The following is a 20,745-nucleotide window of genomic DNA, read 5'->3' as shown; positions in this document are numbered from 1 at the left end:
TTTGGACACCTACAATACATGAAATAGTACTTGCTGTGTAAGAAGTCATTAAAAGAAATAAAGTTACACATAAGAGTTTATTTGTTTTTTGCAACCATATTTCTGCTCTGTTTGGCCTCTTAGCTGTTTTACACTCTACCACTGCACACATAATGCACGCCAGACTGCTCTATCAGTTGTCAACAGCCATATGCTTCACTGATAATGACGACAGTGAACATGTATGACTGCATCATAGAGTGTTTACTTTCCAGGAAGTGCTTGACCTTGTTTAATGCTGCCTTACAAATGTATCAGCAAAAACAAAAAAATCTTCACTTACCTGTCTAAGAATTTGACTCAACAGATGGGAAGGGGAGTAATTCATGTTGAGTTTCACCCAAAAACATCCACATGCATGTCCCAGAACAACCAGAGTCTGAGCTTGATAGTGTGGAGGGGAGAGTAGGACATGGCTTGCAGAGTTGTTTTTATCAGTGTCAGATGAGGAGAGAAGTGAGTGATGAAAAGAGATAGTGAGTTGAGATGACAGCTGTTTGACTACAGAAGGAGGGAGCACATGTGAGACATCAAATGTGAAAGACATAGGATGCAACACGCTGGAGGAACACTGAGCAACACATCCAAACACTAAGAATGAGTGAAATCCCTTTAGAGTTTGAGGTAAGATCTTTTCTAGAGACCAAAAAGTTGTTATGAGGCTGTGTTTACTATGTTCACATGGAGATGAGGCTAATCTGTGTGTTTTAGTGGTTGGAAACTGGAGCACAGCCACGCATTTTTCTTTGGGAAAATAGTTTTAAGTCAAATTATGTGGTGTGGTGAGGCTTGCAATGGGATCAAATTGTATTGACAAAAAATGTTAAGGCCACAATTCAAACTAATTGTCTTTCCTGTAACTTTGGAACATTTTTAAATAAGACAGATCATACTGTATAAGACAAGTTTCTGTCAAGTGCTGGTGTTATTAACACATCAGTGGAAATAATCAAAGTACATGTGCTTACTGTTTAAGCTACTGTCATGGTTGCTGATGTTAAAGTGCATGTATCAGCACGTTGTATTATGACATATCAGATTTTGACAAATTAAGTTTCAGGCTCTTACAAACTAGCACAGTATTTTTCAAAAAGTACAAAGAAAACGTTTTATTGAGAGGCGCTTAATGTTTCAAGCAGTGGAAATGATTAAAGCTCCTGTGTGGAGTTTTTTTAATGGGCATAAAACTGGTTCAGTGGCAAAAAAAAAAAGCAAGGTATAGCAGTTTGACTGGAAGTGGCTTTATTGATGTGTCCCACAAGAAAGATTCTCAGTGGTGTATAGGGTACAAGTGTTTCAGATTTATGTTAAAAAACACACTTACTCCTGTATTGGAGAGGATGAGATAGTGGTTTGTCCTTTTTGGGACTACCAAATTGACACAAAGGCTTCTGTTTGAGAGTGGGTGTTTGTTTATTAATATTATGCTCATTTTCAGGCTTTTAAATTAAGATAAGATAAGATAAGATACTCCTTTATTCGTCCCGCAACAGGGAAATTCATGGAGTTACAGCAGCAAACAAAAAGTTGTACAGAACAAGAATTTCAACAAGAATATATATAGAAAATAAATTTCCTCCTGATACCTTTGTTAGTATCTTCACATGATTTATGTTGCTTGAACAATTATCTACTTAACTCAGAATGGTGTCTAAAACCCTCAATTCAGCCTCTGTATGAAAAACCTAATTGCAGCTACTGTCTCTTTAAGGCACTCTGGAACCCAGCACTCAAACCCTTCCTCCCCTGTTGCCCTGCTACAAAGTTGTTGTTGTTGTCATTGAGTTAACCACTGTGTCTCTCTCTAAATGACAAGTTATGAAATATGGCCGTAAGTTTTGGACCCCAAACCTAACCTGGACACTTGAAAAGGGACAAAATAGTAATGTTTCTTGTGCCTTTTTAAGGAGTTTCACCACTTGGTTGGCTTAGTTCTCTGTTCAGAGCGGCCTGCTGTCTCATCCTGGGATTACTCCACCACATGTTTGTCTCACATTTTGAAGCTTTACCCACTTTTTGTATTGACATCCAACATTTTGACTCAATATTTGTTTGTGAAATATGAAAAAAGCACAATACCACTACTTTCAATAAACACCTTGATTGATCAACATTGCTGATTTGTGAAGCTACTCAAAGCCAGTGAACATAGCAGCTGCTGATGAGCGGTCAGCAGTGGACATTGCTTTACTTAGTAAATAGTTTTAAAAAGTCAGGCAATGTATTTTTCTTTGTAACATCTGCACCAGGTCTGTATGAGAGCTCCACTGGGCTGTCATCACCCCTTCATTATTTTTCAAAATTTTTACTATAAGAAAATGTTGACTGAGCACATTTTGAACAAAGTCTATTTACATCACTTGACCCTGTAAAATATTGTTCCATTTGCTCACTTTTAGCTTCATACATCAGTCCAGCCATCTTCACAGGCAGAATCTGATGGACAGTTTCAGCCTCCACCTCTGTTTCAATGGCCTGAGCCCCAAGATCAACAAAACCAACCCCACCCTGACCTACAATCACCAGAGTCTAACCCTGAGTACCCGCACCAAGCAAAATCAGCGTTGAAAAACCATCAAAGGCTGCTGCTCCTCGTCCTGGGATTCTCCTTATGTGCCGCCATTGTGGGAGTTATTTACTACATGCATCAAAATCTTCAAAACAGGAGAAATAATCTTGCAAACACTGGTAGGCCTCCAGAGGGGGGGAAAAAGCTATAAGATGACACAATCAATTCAAATATTGCCTTTTCATTCCTAACTTCTCTCATTCTTTCCTGTAGAGACCCCATGTGTCTCTCCAGCCTGTCAGAGGGCCTCTGCCCGTCTGTCCATGTCGGCGGATCCCTTCAAGCAGCCCTGTGATTACTTCTTGTTCATGTGTGGGTCTGACAGACTTTCAGCAGACAGTGGAGGGAGGCAGAGGGGTCAGGGCATCCCTGGACATCCACAGAACAAGAATAAAAAGGCAGTGTGGCCAAAGAGAGGAGAGGAAAATATAGCAAGAGAAGACAGAGGACTAAGAGAGGAGAAAATACTGGACAGAAAAACTACACAGCTGCAATTTCTCAAGGAGATTTTGGGTAGGTGTCTGAAACCAGGAAGTATATTGTATTGCTTTATCCAATCATATTTCTGTACAGAACCGTATTTTTAATCATATTTAAAATGTGGTTTCTCAATCCATTTCTCAGAATTAAATGATGGACAGAACAGTACAGCGGTGCAGAAGGCCAAAGGATTTTATCGTTCCTGTTTGGACACAAAATCCATAGAGACTGCTGGAGCAGAGCCCTTCCTAACTCTAATCAAGAAAGTAAGATACAATAATACATCTATTTTTATAGGACTATTACGAAGTTACCAAGTGCTTATATAGCTGATATGTCTTTGAACGTGGCCAAACACTTGCAAAATAAAATATATACCCATCAGCCTTTGGGTTTAATACTAGTCACTAAATGTTTTCAAGCTAACAAAGTATATTCATAATTGACAGCTAAAACAGGTGTTATGATACCACTAAAACTAGGTATTTTTTGTTTTCAATTCAATTCAATTCAATTCAATTTGCTTTATTGGCATGAACAAAGACATGTTGTTGCCAAAGCACATAAGATCCATACACATTCATTACATATTATATATATTACATTTTTTATATGCATCAATGAATGATGGTGTCACCCATACAGCATATCTCAATGTCCTCTCTTGATGTGGTATGCTCATAAAACCTGCACCTAAAATCAAATATTATGGGATGGTGCGTCCCTCAGGCTGTGACAGGCAGACACATATTTAGAAGCCAGAGGAGCTGCTGACCCTTCCCCCAGGAGAACTGATAGTTTCACCTCTGGGGTTAATGTTGGGAAGTTTGTTACTACTTTAGTAATTTCCCTGTAGTGGGAATCTCTTAGTAAAGAGAACTTGCTACAGTGGAGGAGGAAGTGCATCTCTGTCTCTATGTCCCCTGTAGAGCAGTGAGCACATAGACGCTCCTCTCTGGGCAGCCATGTCTGCCTGTGTCTCCCTGTCTCTACAGCCAGCTGGTGGTCACTCAGCCTGTATTTGGTCAGGATACGTCTTTGTTTTGTATCTCGGACACAGTATAGATATTCAGACAATTTATAATCACGGTTTAGGGTCAAATAGCAGGCTTTATTATTTTATCTTGGGGTAAGACACAGCTTACAGTTGTAATTTTAAAAAATCCTGGATATGAAAAGCTATCATGGGGTCTAATATGTGATATAATTCAATGCTAAAATTAGCTTTTAACTCAAAGCACATCCTGGAAATGCTAGCAAGGCTGTAAATTCTTGGTCTTGTTGGCCATCTCAAAAGTGGTGATATAATAACATGGAGTTATTTGTTGTTACACTAAAATATTTTGAACCAGAGCCTTGTGTATTTGTCACTGATAGTTGCATATGTTTGTGATTATTTGTGAAGGACATATTCAATTGTTTTGTTTGTTTTACTATCTGAACCTGTTGCTGAGCTTCGAATCGTACTTGTTTGTTTATACTCTCTGCATGCAGCTAGGGGGCTGGGCAGTTTCAGGAGGGTGGAATAAGACAGTTTTTGTTTATGTTTTTTTTTTTGCATTTTTCCAGGTTATTACAGTTAGTTATACGAAAAAAAGAAAAGAAAAAAAGAAACAAGACAGATGGATAAAGTAATATACAACAACCAATGATAAGGATAATAATAATATTTTAAAAAAGTAAAATAATAATAATTAATTTTCAATAAGATTGCAAATTACATTGAAATCAGAATTACATTGAATTTTTATTGACATCTTACACTTGTAAAATGCGGGAATTTATTACCATTATTAGTGGGAGTGACATCCAGGGGGGCTTAATTTATATAGTTAATTCAGTGAGTCGACACATATTTGAAAATAGACAAAGTGTATACCTGTGTAGCAATTTCATGTCTATATTAAGCGTTGAAAAGAGGAGGGAAGCTAGGGTTAAAGATAAAAAAATTAATAGAGCATTTAATAAAATGAAGAACATGTACTACTGCCTATTTATTTCTCACTCATAACCGGTGAATCATTTGAAGCATTGCTACTTGTGTATCTCTCCCCAGTTTGTTTTACTATCTAAACCTGTTGCTGAGCTTCGAATCATATTTGTTTGTTTATACTCTCTGCATGCAGCTAGGCGGCTGGGCAGTTTCAGGAGGGTGGAATAACACAGATTTTAATGCCACTCTGAGTTTGCTGATGAGGGATTACAGCACTTTCCCATTCTTCAACCTCTATGTGGGCAAAGACCCAAATGACACTTTACATGGGACAACCAAAAGATACATACAGGTCTGTATCCATTCGGAAATTGTCCTTAACATTGTGGGATCATGGCCAAGGCAAAGTAGGATTTGTGTCATTGTTCTGACTCAAGTCTTTCTTTTGTCAACAGATAGATCAGCCAGATCTGTTGATTCCCACTGAATGGAACAGCAAGACGCAGAAGTCTCAAGCCAAAACAAAGGTGGGTAACTTTTAGCAAGGCTTGTATTGATCAGGAAATATTTCTTATGAAAAAAACAATATCAGTTTATCCCAGTAAGGGCTTCTTCTGTCATCCACCCATCTCTTTTCATCCAGACATTACTTCCATTCTGGGCATCATGTCAGAGGTACTTGGCTCTATTGGGGGCCCCGCCCAGCAGCGCCATGATCCACTTGGGCCCGTTCATCTCTATGTCCTCTGAGTTTGCTGTGGCAGCCGCACCTCTGCACTATCGCCTATCCAAAGGGCAGCTACATAATCGCATGACCATCAAACAGCTACAGGTCTGGAGGAGTAGGCGGATGTGTCGCTATACACAAACCTATACATTGTCTTAATCCTCTATCATAGCTGATTTGTTTGTGTTAATTTGCCTGCAGAGCCAGGCTCCTGCCATTGATTGGTTGGGCTGTCTGCAGGCTGCTTTCCATCCACTGCCTCTGACTGAAGATGATCCTGTCCTTCTGCATAACTTACCTTACATTGTGCATATGTCTCGCATCATTGTCAAATGGCTGAACAAGCAGGAGCTTAACACCAGGTACTGTAAGTGACACAAAATAACCCACAATCAGACATCTTGAGACATGCTCATTCTTATTTTTAACCTTTTATGTCATATTTGATACCACACTTGCAGCCCACTTCATACTTATATGTTCTTCAATCTGCTGCACACACTGATGCCTGCTCTGGACTCCAGATTCTCTGAAACAGTGAGGAATGTGTCTGTGTCTCCTGGTGACAGTGATGGAGTGAGTCAATTCAGACGTGGTCTTCTTCCCTCTTTTTAAAAAGTTCACAGCCGTGAGTTGATTTGTTGAGTAAAAGCTACATTTTTGGTTCTCTATACCAGGTAGCTCCTCGCTGGCAACACTGTGTGTTAGAGACAGAGAAAGGATTTGACATAGTTCTTAGAGACCTGCTAAGTAAAAGGACAGCACACAGAGAGGTATGTAGAAATTATTCAGCACAACTAAATGTATGAGCCTGCTATTTAGTGTACTCCGTTATTCCTTTTTTTTTTGTCATCAGGCAGAGGAGATCATCCAAAATACATTTTCCTCCTTCAAATCCAAGCTACATGAACTCAGTTGGACAGATCAGGAGACCCACCAGCTTGTCATGAAAAAGGTAAAAGGAAGTAAGAATCATTAGCATACCTTATATTTGAAACTCAAACGTGTGTGTGTTTTGATATCAATGCAAGTCTGTCTACCCCCAGGTTCAGTCTTTAAAACCAAAACTTTGGACGACAAAAGAGGAGCCGGGAGAGGCTGAGCTTGACCGGCTTTATTGTAAGGTACATTATGAACCTCCTTTGGCTCTGACAGTTCAGGCAGATATAAAACATTAACCTTCCTCTTGAACTGAGAACAAAGATTGACTCAGATGTGTATTAATCCAGGTCATGGTCAACACAGATAGCTTCTTCTCAAACTACGTTCAGCTACTGTCCTTGTGGCAAAAGAGACGAACTAAGCTCTTGGCTCAGCAGTCTGACGCCCCTGATATGTAAGTGTCTAGCTCTGTTCTTAAATCTTAGAAATATTAATGTTTTAAAGAAACATTCAATCTTTTCTGGTTTTCTTTTAGTCTGTCTGTCACACCACTCCTCCAGGGTGATGAACTTCTCTTTCCAATGGGAATGTTTGTTCCTCCTCTGTTTGATCCAACCTACCCTCGGTAAAGAGTGCAATACGTTTCAAAGCACAAATGTTTTTCATAGTGTACTTATGATTAAACATTACTTTGATGCTTATTTTATTTCTTACACAGGGCGATGAATTATGGTGTGATAGGTTTCCTTATGGCCAAAGATATACTGCATTTGCTTTTACCTGACAGTAAGAGAAGTTCAAATTTGCAGACCACTTGAAAAATCTAGTTTAGCTTGCATTTCTGTTCATTTTACTGTTACGTTTACAACTCTCAATTATTTTTTGCATTCTAATCTTAATCTCTCTGTTGTGGTAGTTTACTCTCAGAGTGAAACAGTGCATGCTGTGGGAGAATGTGTTTGGGCTCACTATCTCACAGTGGCAGAAAATGCAGGAAGAGGAGGGGGGGTTTCTCTCTCAGCGGTGCAGCAGCAGGAGGTCTGGGTGCAGTATTCTGCACTGCAGACAGCACTGCAGGTGAGCAGCCATCTTCAGGCTTTAGTCTCTGTATATAACACAGATCGCTTTACAAATGAACATCCTATTCTCGTCTCTCCTCAGGCTTATCATCACAGTCTAAAGGATCATCCAAAAGACACTTCTATCTCGGGAATATCGCACATTCGACTGTTTCTCACATCGTTTTCTCAGGTATTGTGCCTCTCTCAGGTTTCAATTTTAATCTCTTAATCTCTAAACTACAAAGCCAATACTGACTAACGTATTCTTTGCAGCTCAAATGTGACTCAGACCCATACAGAGAATTCATGCCCCTGGAGCCATCCTTCTTGATTTCTGTCATTTGTGCCACATCTGATCTGTGTCCTACAAGCTTACAGTGCCCCAATAAAACCCAGCAACATTCATTACAAGCATGCGGAGCATAGCCCTGAGGGACGAGAGGGTTTCTGTCAACCTTTAACATAATGCACATTAAGCTCAATGTATATGCTGGAAATCTGTTGTTTTACACAGATGTTTATTATATTAATATAAAGAGAGGACTGACAGTATTTTCAAAACAAGACACCTGTTTTTTTTGTCTGCAGTTATGGTTAAGATGTTTGCAATCCCATAGATTGTATAAACTGTTCAAACATTCATGTAAATAAAATTAGAAAAAACTTTTTTGTCTCATGTTTCATTTTAAACATTACCATGTTAAAGCTGCTGTTGGCAGAATTGGAGAAAAGGTCATAATACCCATCGGTACTCATCTGTAAGTGAAGTAATTTGAGATTATGGCAAAATTTCTGTTTTCCAATGTCTTTGTATCAAGCAATGTTATTATTCCCCTCGTTCCCGTTATCATGGACCAATCAGAGCTACTCCCCAACCCTCTGTCCTGATTGGTCGAGTGGCAGCCCCACTACATCACCCTGGTTGACTGGGAAGCCACTACTTCCTAATAGAACACAACAATCTTTTGTGGGCGGGGTTACGACAGCAGAGAGGGGAGAGGTACCACAATTACGGTTTGAATATCAGAATGTATGTGCTTGTTAAGCTTCCCCTCATCAAAGTGGGTATATGCTGACATTTCTTTGTGATATTTGCCTTAGGAAATTGGGGAACAGAAAAAATGCAGAGGAAAGTCAGCCCCCCCTCCAAAAAACAATCAGGGATACACGAGGAAAAACTATTAAGGTGATAAGGCCAATTCTGAAACCTCCGGCTGGTAAAGGCTTTGAAAAGAATCTAAGGGTTATGAATAGGGTCAGGGTTATGATTAGGATAAGGGTTATGAATAGGGTCAGGGTTATGAATAGGGTTAGGGTTAAGAACAGGGTTAGGATTATGAATAGGGTTATGATAAGTCACTTTGTTTGCATTTTGTTCTCAGCAGAGGTTTAATTTTACACCCTCGATATTTTGGTGAGGCAGTTCGAGTATCGAGAAATAGCCAAACTGTTCACAATACTGAGCCCCCTGATGCGGAAAAGAAAATTCTGGAGCTTGCATGTTTCTATTCAGAAGACATCTCCAAGCCAGTGGAAGTTGTGAAGGAGTTCCACTCTTTTTGAGACATTGTATTAATTTTGTCAGCCATGGATAACACTAACGTTTAACGTGTTTAACAGATCTCGGCACCTATGTGTCCCCTCCTGAGGTATTGTAGACTGCCTTTGAAATTGCGTTCAAACTGCTGACTGTTTTCTGTTTAAACACACTTTACTGTGTTGTAGACGGCTGTGTCTATTTTATGTTTATGTTATTCCTGAGAAAGACAGAAGTGGATAATGCACCTGCCTGTTGCTGTCCATCAGCGTTGGTGCTGAACCATTCATTAATCAATGCAGTAGAGTGCTGTATGCTGTCCTCGGTGCAGCTGAAACATTTGAACTCAACAAGCAACGTGTTGCCTTTTATGGGCTGTCTTGGATCAATAAGTGAGAATATTTGTTTTTTATTGATAAGCAGGGGAGAAAATATATCAGCTGTTTTACAGTTGTGAATTTGACTATCAGGCCCCTTGAGAATGCTCCGCCCTCTTTGCGCTGAGAGTCTAGCTCTGCCCCTGACTACTATGATTAGCATTAAGAGTAACTCATGTAGAGCAGTAATAAACTTTAGTCTTACCAGCAGCCCAAAGTTGTATGTTTTCTTTTGATTTATCGGCATTGAAATGAAATCTTGATCACCATTTTACATTTCCTTTTTCTTGTGAAATGTATCTTTTACTTCATGTTTTAAATGTTTATCAACTTTGCTGGTCTTAACCTTTTGTCCCAGAGAATGAAATGACTCATCATGGTTATTTATTTAAATGTAATTGTATTGATTGATAATCCAAAACTCTGTTATTGGAGCAATTGATAGCGTCACAAAAAAATGAAAAGGGGAAGTGGTACAAAAAAAGGGTATGCAAAGAGACAAAATCAGTATACACATACAGGGTGTAAGATGATAAATTGTTGTAGTCCATACAACATCACCGGCAAAATTGACATTTGGTCTAATGTTTCCATAATGTCCATTTCTAGTCCATTTAAGAATGTCCATGTTCCTCTTTTCCAGGTCAACATCACTAGTTCACTATCACAGGACACCCCACACTTCCTCAAAGGCTGAGCACATCTTGGCACAGGTCAGTGCCGCAGAGAGGGGGTAGTTACTGATAGATACAGTCTTCTCTGTGTAGTCCACATTAATCTAATAAAGAAAAAGATGTCAGTCATACAGACACAGATTGGATGGTATTAACAGTTTATCACCTGTAATCAAAAGCTCTTTCTCACCGCTCCATGTGCAAATGCTCCGATCACCACTGCAGCTGGTCCCTCTGGTACCAAAGTCCGAGGACAGACTGCCTCTCCAGAAGAAAAGGAGGTGGACATGCGGGGGCAGCCAGGAGGCAGATGGTCAGACACTGGGTTTTTAATCATCCTCAGAAGCTTCTGAGGACCGTCAGCTGCCCTGACACTCAGCTTGTGCAACAGTTGAACTGAGATAGGAGGGGAGAGGAGAGAGTGTTTTAGGCATTAAGGATTTGTAAGATTTACTGCTTTGTTCTTTGAAAATTATAAAATATGAACCCATTGTTGACACTCAGAAAAAAATTTAATATGGTGGTTTACCCATTAGGCCACAGAAGCGATTGAAGGTTCTTGGGATGCGGGTCTGTGGGTTTATCTCTATTAAGGCATTTTTCTCTGTGTGGATGTAAACCTGCAAAAGGCCTGCCCTGTTCAATGGACTGTCCATCAACATGAGCAGGCACTGGCGGAAGGAAACAAGGCATATTCATATGGCTCTTTGAAAAGATCATGGCTGGAACTTCACAGAAGAAAAAAACTACAGTGCAGTGTAGAAGAAGATGAATCAATGTTGTGTTTTAAGCAAATATTCAAGTTATACACATAAGTGTTAACCGTTTCCTTGGATCTTTTTTTACACATCAGCTGATAATAATGTATAAGGTACAAATGGTATAACAAAAAAACTGATTCAAATAATATACACCACTGGTCAAAAGTTTTAGAACACCCCAATTTTTCAAGTTTTGTATTGAAAATTATGCAGTTCAATGTCTTCTTGTGCTCTGAAATAAAACATTGAACAAATAAACAAATGAATTTCAATAATAAATCATGGAATCTATTCAAAACCTAAAATGTATTCTAAACTTTTGGCTCATCGAAGTAGCCACCTTTGGCACCTTTTTCTTGCCATTTATCAACACATTACTTTCTGGAGTATAAGACTGTTCAAATATTGCTCATGAGGGTACGTTACCACAGTGTGTTCCAACACTACTTTTATGCACACAGAGGGATTTGGAAATAATCAAGGACAGTTGGGACGCCTGTAAGAATTGGTAGCACCAACTTTCAAGGCTTGACTAACTTCAATTGCTGCAGAACACCAACCCATTTCTTGTTCCCTGAAAAAGGCCTTTTCGTATATTTCTGAAATGTACATTCTTTTTTCAATTTTGGGTAATCTTACCTTTTCTTTTTTACCTCTGGCAGTTCACCACTTACTTTTTTACCATTTAAAGCTATTCAATGGACGTGAACTGCTTGGATTTCAATTTAAAAAAGTGGAAAAATTGGGGTGTTCTAAAACTTTTGGCTGGTACTGTATATGTTTAATATAATACTTACACAAAATCCTAATCAAATCTAGTATATGGATCATCAATTTAGAAGTAAGTAAGTGTGAAGTAAATGCTTACCTGATGAGTGATATCTGGTCTTATATTTCCAGGGTTTCTTCCACTTTTGACGATTATATTTTTATGTTGGTCACAGTTTAACAGCTCAAAGGTTTTTCCAACCTGGGAGAGGAAAAACCACACAAACAACAAACCCTCTTTAGCTTTGCAATCACTTAAAGTATAAGTTGCCCACTTTTAAAGGTATGGTTACTGATGCCACTTCCTCAAGTAGCAGATAGGGGCTTTTATCAAAACAATGCAGAAACAGATCCCTGACGCTTTACCTTCACTGTTTCTAACGAAGCTCCTTCGAGAATGACCACCAGTCTCCTCTCTGCCATTCGGTCATGCAGGCCTCGAAGGTGTTTGACAGGTTTTGGTTCATATTCATCCAAATGTTCCAAACCACGCTTCTTACTCTCAGGGGCTGCCATGTTGCCTTCGGTATCAGTTGATTTGTCGCAGAATGATTGCGTCACTAGAACACTGCACGTTCCTATGGCACGTTCACGTGCATGTTTACAGTACACTAATTTAACAAAATATGTGACAATTAATGCGAATAAATAACTTTTGAGTAGTTTCAAAATTTGTATTCAACTTTTATTATTTTTTAAAAAAGGTTTCATATTTTAAATTTGTGTCCTTAGTGCCCCACGTGTGAGCGCGCGACGGCAGCATCGCCTTGCGTCACTGCTGTGCGCCGGATACTCTCAAACCAACGTGTGGGACAGAGAGATTTTACATGTGCACGTTTGATCTAACACTACACAGCTAAAAGTTGTTATCAGAGGACACAATAATTGGTGAGTATGTGAGGAATTATTGCTGAACTCAGCACGAACAGTCGGTTTGATTTTTAATGTTGCTAGTCGAAGTCTTATCATAATCTATAAACAGGACATGCGGAGTCTTGTTAACTTCAGTTCTTGGTGTGTAAGGTCTCGATGCGGTCGTCTTGTCATTACTCTGAGCCTCTGAAAAAGTAAATGCTCTTGAACAGTGTGTGGTGTATCATTGTGGGCAGCTTTGTCTCTTGAAATTTGAGTCGAATCGAGTTATACCTCTTCTGTGTATTGAGAATAACAGCACTCCAGCAAATCACAAGAAACTGGAGAAAAAAAAAAGGAATCTCCAAGTGTATTCAAGTGGTTAGGAACAGAAGAGAACCTTGACTCAATGGGAAAAAGTAACCTATAGAATAAATAAAAATGAAAAGCTGTTTGAAAAAAATATGGGTACCTTTCAAAGCAAGGACAGGATATCAATGAACATTGAATAATACGATATGTGCCTGTAAAAAAGAAAATGTATAAGCTTATGCCCCTTGTATGTATGTATGTATGTAAGTATGTGCGTGTGTATGTATGTGCGTGTGTGTATGTATGTATGTATGTGCGTGTGTATGTGCGTGTGTGTATGTATGTATGTGCGTGTGTATATGTGTATGTACATATGCATATTTATGTGTGTATGTATGTGTATGTCTTTGTGTGTGTGTATTTATATGTATATTTATATTTTTCTTTTGGGTTGTTTATATATGTATTTATGTATTTTCAAATTTGAGTTTTTTATATAACCTTTTCTATTTTATTTTTAAATGATTATTATTATTAACTTTTATTTTTCCTATTCTATTTATTTTCTATTTCTATATAATTTGCTGTCCAATTTTGTATGGGTGGGGGGGTCACAAAATGTAAAAAAAAAAAAAGTGTTGTGTCAAAAAGGTTTGAACCTGTAAGAAATGTATATCATGTATATATAACATTGACACAATAAAGTATAGAAAAAAGAAAAGCTTGAAACCAGAAGAAAGTAAATGTAAAAAAAAGGGTTGATTTCATGTTGATTTCACATGTTACAGATAATCAGAACTAACTATACAACTAGCATACAGCTTGCCTGCAGACCATATTGTGCATGATAATTTAAATTACAGCAACCTAGGTCTAAGTTTTGTAGAATCATTACTTTGATTTCAACATCTATTACTATTACACATTTAGTATTACACGCTTTAAAGCATATAAGCCTGAATTTACTTATAACAGGAGTATTTATGGGTCTTTTTGTATCAGTACAACATGCTGTAAATTACTGCATGTATGATTTGTGGTTCGCCCAAGCCCCCCAGCAGAAACAGTCTGCTACAAGGAAAATCATCCCATGACTAAACCAAATGGTCTTAGGGTTTCATCAACTATCCATCAGCTGTTCTCTATTTTCTTTTGCTGTTCAGCTCAGAGTCATGGGTAGAAAGTTGGATCCCACCAACAAGGTGAAGAGAGGACCAGGGAGAAAATCCAGGAAGCAGCAAGGAGCAGAGACAGAGTTGGTGAAGTTCATTAAAGATGGTGAATATTCTTCCCTTTATCCTAGCTATTCATGAAGGTGCACACTTAATTCACCTGTGTCTAATTATGAATAATGTTTCTTGCCAATTTCCAGAGGAAACAGAACCAAAACGCCTGTCAAGTCGAGGCAGAAAAAGGTAATAGGTTGACAGATTATGTGACATTAAATGACAGGACTATTTTTCCAAGGTGCTGATTTGATTTGTCATTTTACAGAGCTGCAAAAAGAGCCACCAATGTGAAAACGCCTAAAAATACTGCTGAAGAGAAGGCCAAGAAAGGTAGTCACATCATTGGCACTGATTTTTTTTTCTGTATACACAAGCTGCTTACAATACCTAACCCAGCACCTGCAAAGGTTATATGCATTAACGTGTGTTGTATTTTCTAATTATTTTGCTCCAAAGGATTTACTGATGAGAACAGTAAATGGTTGACTCCTGCGAAGAGGAAGCGCAAAATGAATGAACCTGAAAATGAGGATGACAGTGATGAACACTGGGAGGAAGAGGAGGATGAAGAAGAAGAGGAAGAGCAGCAGCAGAAGAAGGGCGATCAAGAACAAGGAAAGAAGGGTGCCAAACTGGCAGTCAAAAATGTGAAGGAAGAAGAAGATGATGATGATGATGATGATGACGACGAAATGGTTGATGACTATGGTACACTTGAAGATGGCAGTGAGGAGGAAGAAAGTGATGGAGAGGAAGTAAGTGAAGGATTTATTATGATGCCACTTTGTGGTTTTTCTTGTTTTTAAGATCCAAACACAACTGAAAGGGAGTTTAGATGTCAACATGTAACTGCTTATTTACAGATTCAATTAGGATTTAGGCACAGCGATTCAAAAATTCCAAACACTTCTCTGTTCATGGATATATTTGGTGATTGTTGGTGGTTGAAACCAGTTTGAATGCTGTATCTCTCTCAGTATAGAGTGCTTCTTTAATGGGATGAATGTAAAGTTGATATAAATTAAAGACTTATGTCCTTTTTGTTGCACATTTAGCTTCTTCCCATCGAGCGGGCAGCCAAGAAAGAGAAAAAGCAGAAGGAAGCCATGCCATTTGGGAGTGATGATGATGATGATGAGGATGATGAAGAAGATGATGATGAGGAGGTGGAAAAGAAATCAGACGATGAAATGGACGAGGAAGACACAGTTCAAACAAACATAGATGAAATGGATCAGTTTAGATTACCAGGGGCAGAGGAAAGCGAGAAGGAAGGTGAGTGACTGACAGTTCTACCTCCTAAGGTTTTCTCAACTTTGAGCTGAAACTTGAATTGATTTTCATCAAGTCTAAATCCTGTTCTTATTTCTGTTTTAGGTATCCTGCCTTTAGACTTGAAGTCAATCTATCAGAGAATAAAAGACAACATCGATGTCCTTTGTAACTTCTCAACAAAGAGGGAAGAAGGGAAAGAAAGAACAGAGTACATCTCTCTACTGAAAAAGGATCTCTGTACTTACTACAGCTACAACCACTTCCTTATTGAGAAACTAATGGACCTCTTTCCTTTTTCAGAGGTGGGTGATTAGTGCTCTTTATACCGTATACCTGATATTCTCAACATGCCTTGAACTCTTCGATGTACAGAACTGTATCATTTCATCACAAATCTGTTGTCAAGACCAGTCCAAGATTCAGTGTGAAGTCAGATGTTTTCATTTTCTTTAAGTTATGAGGGTTTTTTTTTAATCTCGTTTACAGCTGGTTGATTTTCTTGAGGCCAATGAAATCCAGAGACCTGTTACTATTCGGACCAACACTCTGAAAACAAGGAGGCGTGACCTTGCACAGGTAACTGCTTAAGCTATATTTTACAACACATTTGTCAAGAATATTACTATTAATGATAATGTAATAACCAATGACAACTCTGAAGTTTTCAGAATAAGATTGGCAGGGTATGAGGGTAGGCTTTGAAGAGTTGTCATTCAGTTCGGTAAAATTAACAAGTAATAATAAACTACAATGACAAAAAAGTATGATTTAAGTTTTGAATGCAATATTCACCCAGAAACTACAATTGAACTATATGAGAGCCACCTCAACAGATGATTTTAATAAAATGTCCCATTGCAAAATATTCAATTCTACTGCTCATGGGCTGAACTTTATGAATCTGTGTTTTTAGGCCTTGATCAACAGAGGAGTGAACCTTGATCCACTGGGGAAATGGTCTAAAGTGGGCTTGGTCATCTATGACTCATCTGTACCAGTTGGTATGTTTCAGGATATTTAAGTCAGCTGTGTGACTTGAGCTTAACAAATCTCAGATTCAAGTTATAAAGGCAGAAACACGCTAACACGAACCCCAATTCTGTGTTTAAAAACAGGCGCAACCCCCGAGTATCTGTCGGGTCAGTACATGCTGCAAGGAGCCTCGAGTTTCTTGCCTGTGATGGCACTCTCTCCTCAGGAGGGAGAGTTGGTGTTGGACATGAGCTCAGCCCCAGGAGGCAAGACCACATATATTGGTAAGATGAACTTCAGTTATACAAGTGTTTTCACAGCTGTATCACACCAAGTAGTGTAACATGAGCTGCACTTACTTAACTTTTCCACAGTTACAAGTCATTTCTGTAATCAATAAATTGTTGTATTTGTCTGTAAAATGTCAGGAATTGAGAGAGTACCTGTTCAAAATCATCATATAGTACGTTGCTTATTTCAGCTCCTTGTTTTATAGAGCCAACAGTCAAAATCCCAAAGATATTTGATTTTATTTGATAGATCACAAAAAAAGTGGGAAGTCTGCACTTCAGAATCTGAAAAATGACTGAAAACATTTGAGAGTCTAAACAGTTGAAAATGTATTCAATTTTACACAGATAAAGGCAAATTCACATTTTCTTTAACTTTTTATTCATTTTTGACTGATTTTGCAAGTATACATGGTCCAATATCCTGTCAGTACAATTCATACAGTCAAAGTTGTGATGAGGAAAATGCATAAGAGAACAAAATGACAACATAAGTGATCAGTTTTTACAACCCCCCACCCCACACATGGGTCTTGGATCAGAAATATACCAGAAGGCAGATATTAACATTAAGTCAGGAACATATATAGGCAACTTAATAAATAAGAAAAAAAGGATTACAGCATGAATAAATAAATAAATAAATATATGAATAGATGCATAAAGGATTGATACATTCAATATATGAAAACAATGGTGAAATGTAACAAGTCAATTCATAATATAGTTCTGGCCAAGTTGAGTTCCTCCTTTCTGTTTTTAAGCATAGCCTGGCCTGCCTGATTCATCCGAGCAACAGAGAGCTCCAATGTCAATATTTCTATGGACAAATTAAACCACTGATTTATAGAAAGAGTGTGCGGGGGCTTCCATTTTACTGCCAGCATCTTTTTGGCAGCAGTGCATGCTGATAACCACAGCAGTCTTTGTGTTTGGTTAAAATTCTGCCCTGAGTCATCGTTCAAAAGCATGAGCTCAGGAGAGCGGGTGATTGTCAAACCAAGCTTTTTAGTTAGAAGTTCTGTCATTTGTATCCAAAACCTTTGGACAGGTGGACACTCCCACATGATATGTAGGAATGTCCCCACTTGATTTAACTCACATAGAGAACAGTAACTTCACATTTTTTTGACACACAAAGCTTCTGTTTCTACCTGCAGCCCAACTAATGAGGAACACCGGGGTGATCGTTGCTAACGATGCTAACGCTGACAGATTAAAGAGTGTTGTGGGCAACATCCACCGTCTGGGGGTCACCAACACTATTGTCAGCAACTATGATGGAAGACAGTTCCCAAAGGTAAAGTTTATTATAAATGTTTAGTCTTTAGTTTATGTTCACTCAGGGAGTTTCTTGGTGTACCGACTGGTGTAATTTGTCCTGCAGGTAATGGGCGGGTTCGACAGAGTTCTGCTCGATGCTCCGTGCTCCGGCACAGGAGTCATTGCTAAAGATCCAGCTGTGAAAACCAGCAAGGTAAAATATACTCACTGTTTATGTTTACACATATGTGGATGTTAAGCTATACTTTCTGATACTGCTGAATCCATTTTTCATTCTCTCCTCTTTTTTCCTGACAGGATGACGCAGACATCCACCGGTCTGCTCATTTGCAGAAAGAACTGATTCTATCCGCCATCGACTCAGTCAACGCTGAGTCCTCAACAGGAGGATATCTGGTCTACTGCACGTGTTCAATCATGGTATGTGTACTGCTTTCAGAAATGTATTTCAATTATTTATTTATTTATTTAAAGGGACAGTGCCTATTAATGCACATTTCCGTGGAGCATCCATGTAAATAATTCTAGTACTTCATTCTTTGGTTCATTTGTGACTCAGAAAGCTGAATACATATTGATACAAATGTATTTCCTCAGGTGGAGGAGAATGAGTGGGTGGTGGACTACGCTCTAAAGAAAAGAAATGTCAAATTAGTTCCCACAGGACTTGATTTTGGCAAGGAAGGTTTCACCAGGTAAATAAAGATAACCAGTTTGTGTTACTGAAAGTCAAATACTCTGATAATCAACCCTGACTATTATATAATAACAGGTAACGTTTGTTGTGATTTGGCACTATACAAATAAAGATTGATTGATTGATTGATTGACTCTATGTTCTCCTTTTTGAAGGTTCAAAGAGCGCAGATTCCATCCTACTCTGCGACTGTCCAGGCGATTTTACCCTCATTCCCACAATATGGATGGATTTTTTGTGGCCAAGTTTAAGAAGTTCTCCAATGTTATTCCAACGGCACAAACAGGCAAAGGTAAGACTTTCTATCACAAGCACAAACCAAATTTCCTCATAGAGGTTTTTATTCACTTTTACTTATCTGTTCTTTATCTTGTTTATTTAGAAGAAGAAAGCGCAGATGCTCCTGAGGAAACAGTTGTTACAGACTCTCCTGAAGAGAAAACATCCAAAAGCAACTTAAAGGGAAAAGTCCAAGCCAATGGAACTCCAGCCAAGAAAGCGGAAAAAGTTAAGCCAAAAGGCAACAAAGAGTCACCTGCTGGACCAAAGAAGGCAAAGATTGCCAAAATGGATGGAGAGCCTGTGAAAGGAGCAAAGGCAAAGAAGGCTGCAGTAAAAACAGCGGATGAAACTAAAGCAGCTGTGGCTGACAAAAAGGACGGCAGCAGATTTGAGAAAAAACAGGGCAAAAAGAGAAACACGCCCATGAAAGCAAATACAAGACTGGGCAAGAACAAGTTCAGAAAGTTGAAGCACATGCTGCGAGATCAAGATGTAGAGTGATGTGTACAGTATGATTAAGATTCCTACATTATGTAAAAGCTTCCCTATAGACCAATGTCACCTCAGCTCCCCACAGTCGGGTGTGTGAGCTCTGGTCAGAGAGGAAGTTCTGTATATGACAGTAAGATATGGCTGTACTGCTTTTGTTCAAATGATTTGTTGTAATCAGTGATAGTCTCACTGTAGTTTGGTCCTGCCCTTCCTTCCTTGTATTACAAAATATTCAGTATGTTTGTATAATGAATTAATTGCAGAGAGGGATGTCTTCTATCAATCTGTGAAACAATAAATGTTTTAAGATATTCTTCTTGTTTCATTCATCAGTCATTGGTAGTAAGTTACTTGTATTTAACGTTCACCTGTGTCAGACATCGTAAATTAATTAAGAATCTATTTACACTTAACTGAGCATCTTTAATCACATTTTACACTTGTTTTATTTTCAATGGTAAACTTATTTTGGCTCGGACAAATTAAAGTGTCATATATCTAATAGAAATGTAGTTGTTTAGATTTAAGATACCAACTTGAGCCTCAAATGGGTAATTGGATCGTAACTGTTAGTATCTTGATTTTGATCCAGAGTTGTTCAATTATTTATTCTAATGCACAATTTTAATTTTTCCATGTCCTATGTCATTAGTGTCATCTGTAGTTAAAGACGGTTTAAATTGGGTAAAAATAAAATCCAGGTATGTTATATGTAAGTTTTGTCAGTCATTGTTTTGGTAAAGGCAGGGGTGTCAAACATACGTGGGCCAAAACCGGCCTTTGCAAAGTGAAAAATTGCAGAGAGGACATTGACTTCAATTTTTCAATAAAAGTAAGTTACTGCTATTTCAAATTAGTTTTTTACCCATGAGGTGGAAAAATAATATTTTCAGTTTGCATAATCTGGTTGAATTTCATAGACCTTTTTAGAGCACTTGAAGATCCAACTTTAAAGTTTATATATATGTAGAAGTGGTTGATCCACTATTTTCAGAAGGAGCCTCATATTGTGCCTGTGCTTACCATACATGTGGGTGCGCTCCTTCATACTAGCACTACTGTCAGGTGAAAGGGAAACCTGTGTGCTCGGTGTGTTCGCAGCAGGTTTCTACGGTGGCCCTGAAGGATAAAATAAATTTGCAAAAGAAGAAACACTTTTAAAAAGTTGGAGACAAATTTAAATTTTGGAAAACATTTTTACATTTCTAAAAACAAAATTACATCAGCAAAACACTTTTGCCAAGGCCAAAAC

General features: G+C 38.4%; 3 protein-coding genes across 3 annotated transcripts; 2 read left to right on the top strand and 1 right to left on the bottom strand.

The window, feature by feature from the left end:
* The first annotated feature begins 554 nt into the window (after positions 1-554).
* kel (Kell metallo-endopeptidase (Kell blood group)) lies at positions 555-8,327 on the top strand. Its single transcript, XM_034697232.1, has 18 exons — positions 555-663; positions 2,439-2,727; positions 2,822-3,121; positions 3,233-3,354; positions 5,215-5,373; positions 5,477-5,548; positions 5,665-5,853; positions 5,950-6,110; positions 6,210-6,324; positions 6,426-6,521; positions 6,605-6,703; positions 6,795-6,872; positions 6,978-7,084; positions 7,166-7,255; positions 7,349-7,416; positions 7,547-7,707; positions 7,792-7,881; positions 7,965-8,327. Exons 1-18 carry the CDS (start codon positions 637-639, stop codon positions 8,115-8,117), a joined length of 2,376 nt encoding a protein of 791 aa, XP_034553123.1. The 5' UTR covers positions 555-636; the 3' UTR covers positions 8,118-8,327.
* A 1,645-nt stretch (positions 8,328-9,972) lies between these two features.
* Positions 9,973-12,368, bottom strand: emg1 (EMG1 N1-specific pseudouridine methyltransferase). The gene is made up of 5 exons (XM_034697346.1): positions 12,175-12,368; positions 11,909-12,010; positions 10,809-10,950; positions 10,470-10,675; positions 9,973-10,383 (listed from the first exon to the last, which is right to left on the bottom strand). The coding sequence occupies exons 1-5, from the start codon at positions 12,322-12,324 to the stop codon at positions 10,270-10,272; spliced, it is 714 nt and encodes a 237-aa protein (XP_034553237.1). The 5' UTR covers positions 12,325-12,368; the 3' UTR covers positions 9,973-10,269.
* Positions 12,354-19,806, top strand: nop2 (NOP2 nucleolar protein homolog (yeast)). Its single transcript, XM_034697233.1, has 16 exons — positions 12,354-12,696; positions 14,136-14,250; positions 14,345-14,387; positions 14,467-14,531; positions 14,658-14,956; positions 15,257-15,476; positions 15,579-15,778; positions 15,963-16,052; positions 16,390-16,477; positions 16,592-16,732; positions 17,899-18,038; positions 18,126-18,215; positions 18,320-18,442; positions 18,620-18,717; positions 18,875-19,011; positions 19,102-19,806. Exons 2-16 carry the CDS (start codon positions 14,145-14,147, stop codon positions 19,500-19,502), a joined length of 2,241 nt encoding a protein of 746 aa, XP_034553124.1. The 5' UTR covers positions 12,354-12,696; positions 14,136-14,144; the 3' UTR covers positions 19,503-19,806.
* Positions 19,807-20,745: the final 939 nt, after the last annotated feature.

This window comes from Notolabrus celidotus, chromosome 12 (genome assembly GCF_009762535.1).
Source record: "Notolabrus celidotus isolate fNotCel1 chromosome 12, fNotCel1.pri, whole genome shotgun sequence".
NCBI classification, from domain to species: domain Eukaryota; kingdom Metazoa; phylum Chordata; class Actinopteri; order Labriformes; family Labridae; genus Notolabrus; species Notolabrus celidotus.
The sequence above is the reverse complement of the archived record's forward strand: the minus strand, read 5'-3'. Positions and strand labels throughout refer to the sequence as shown.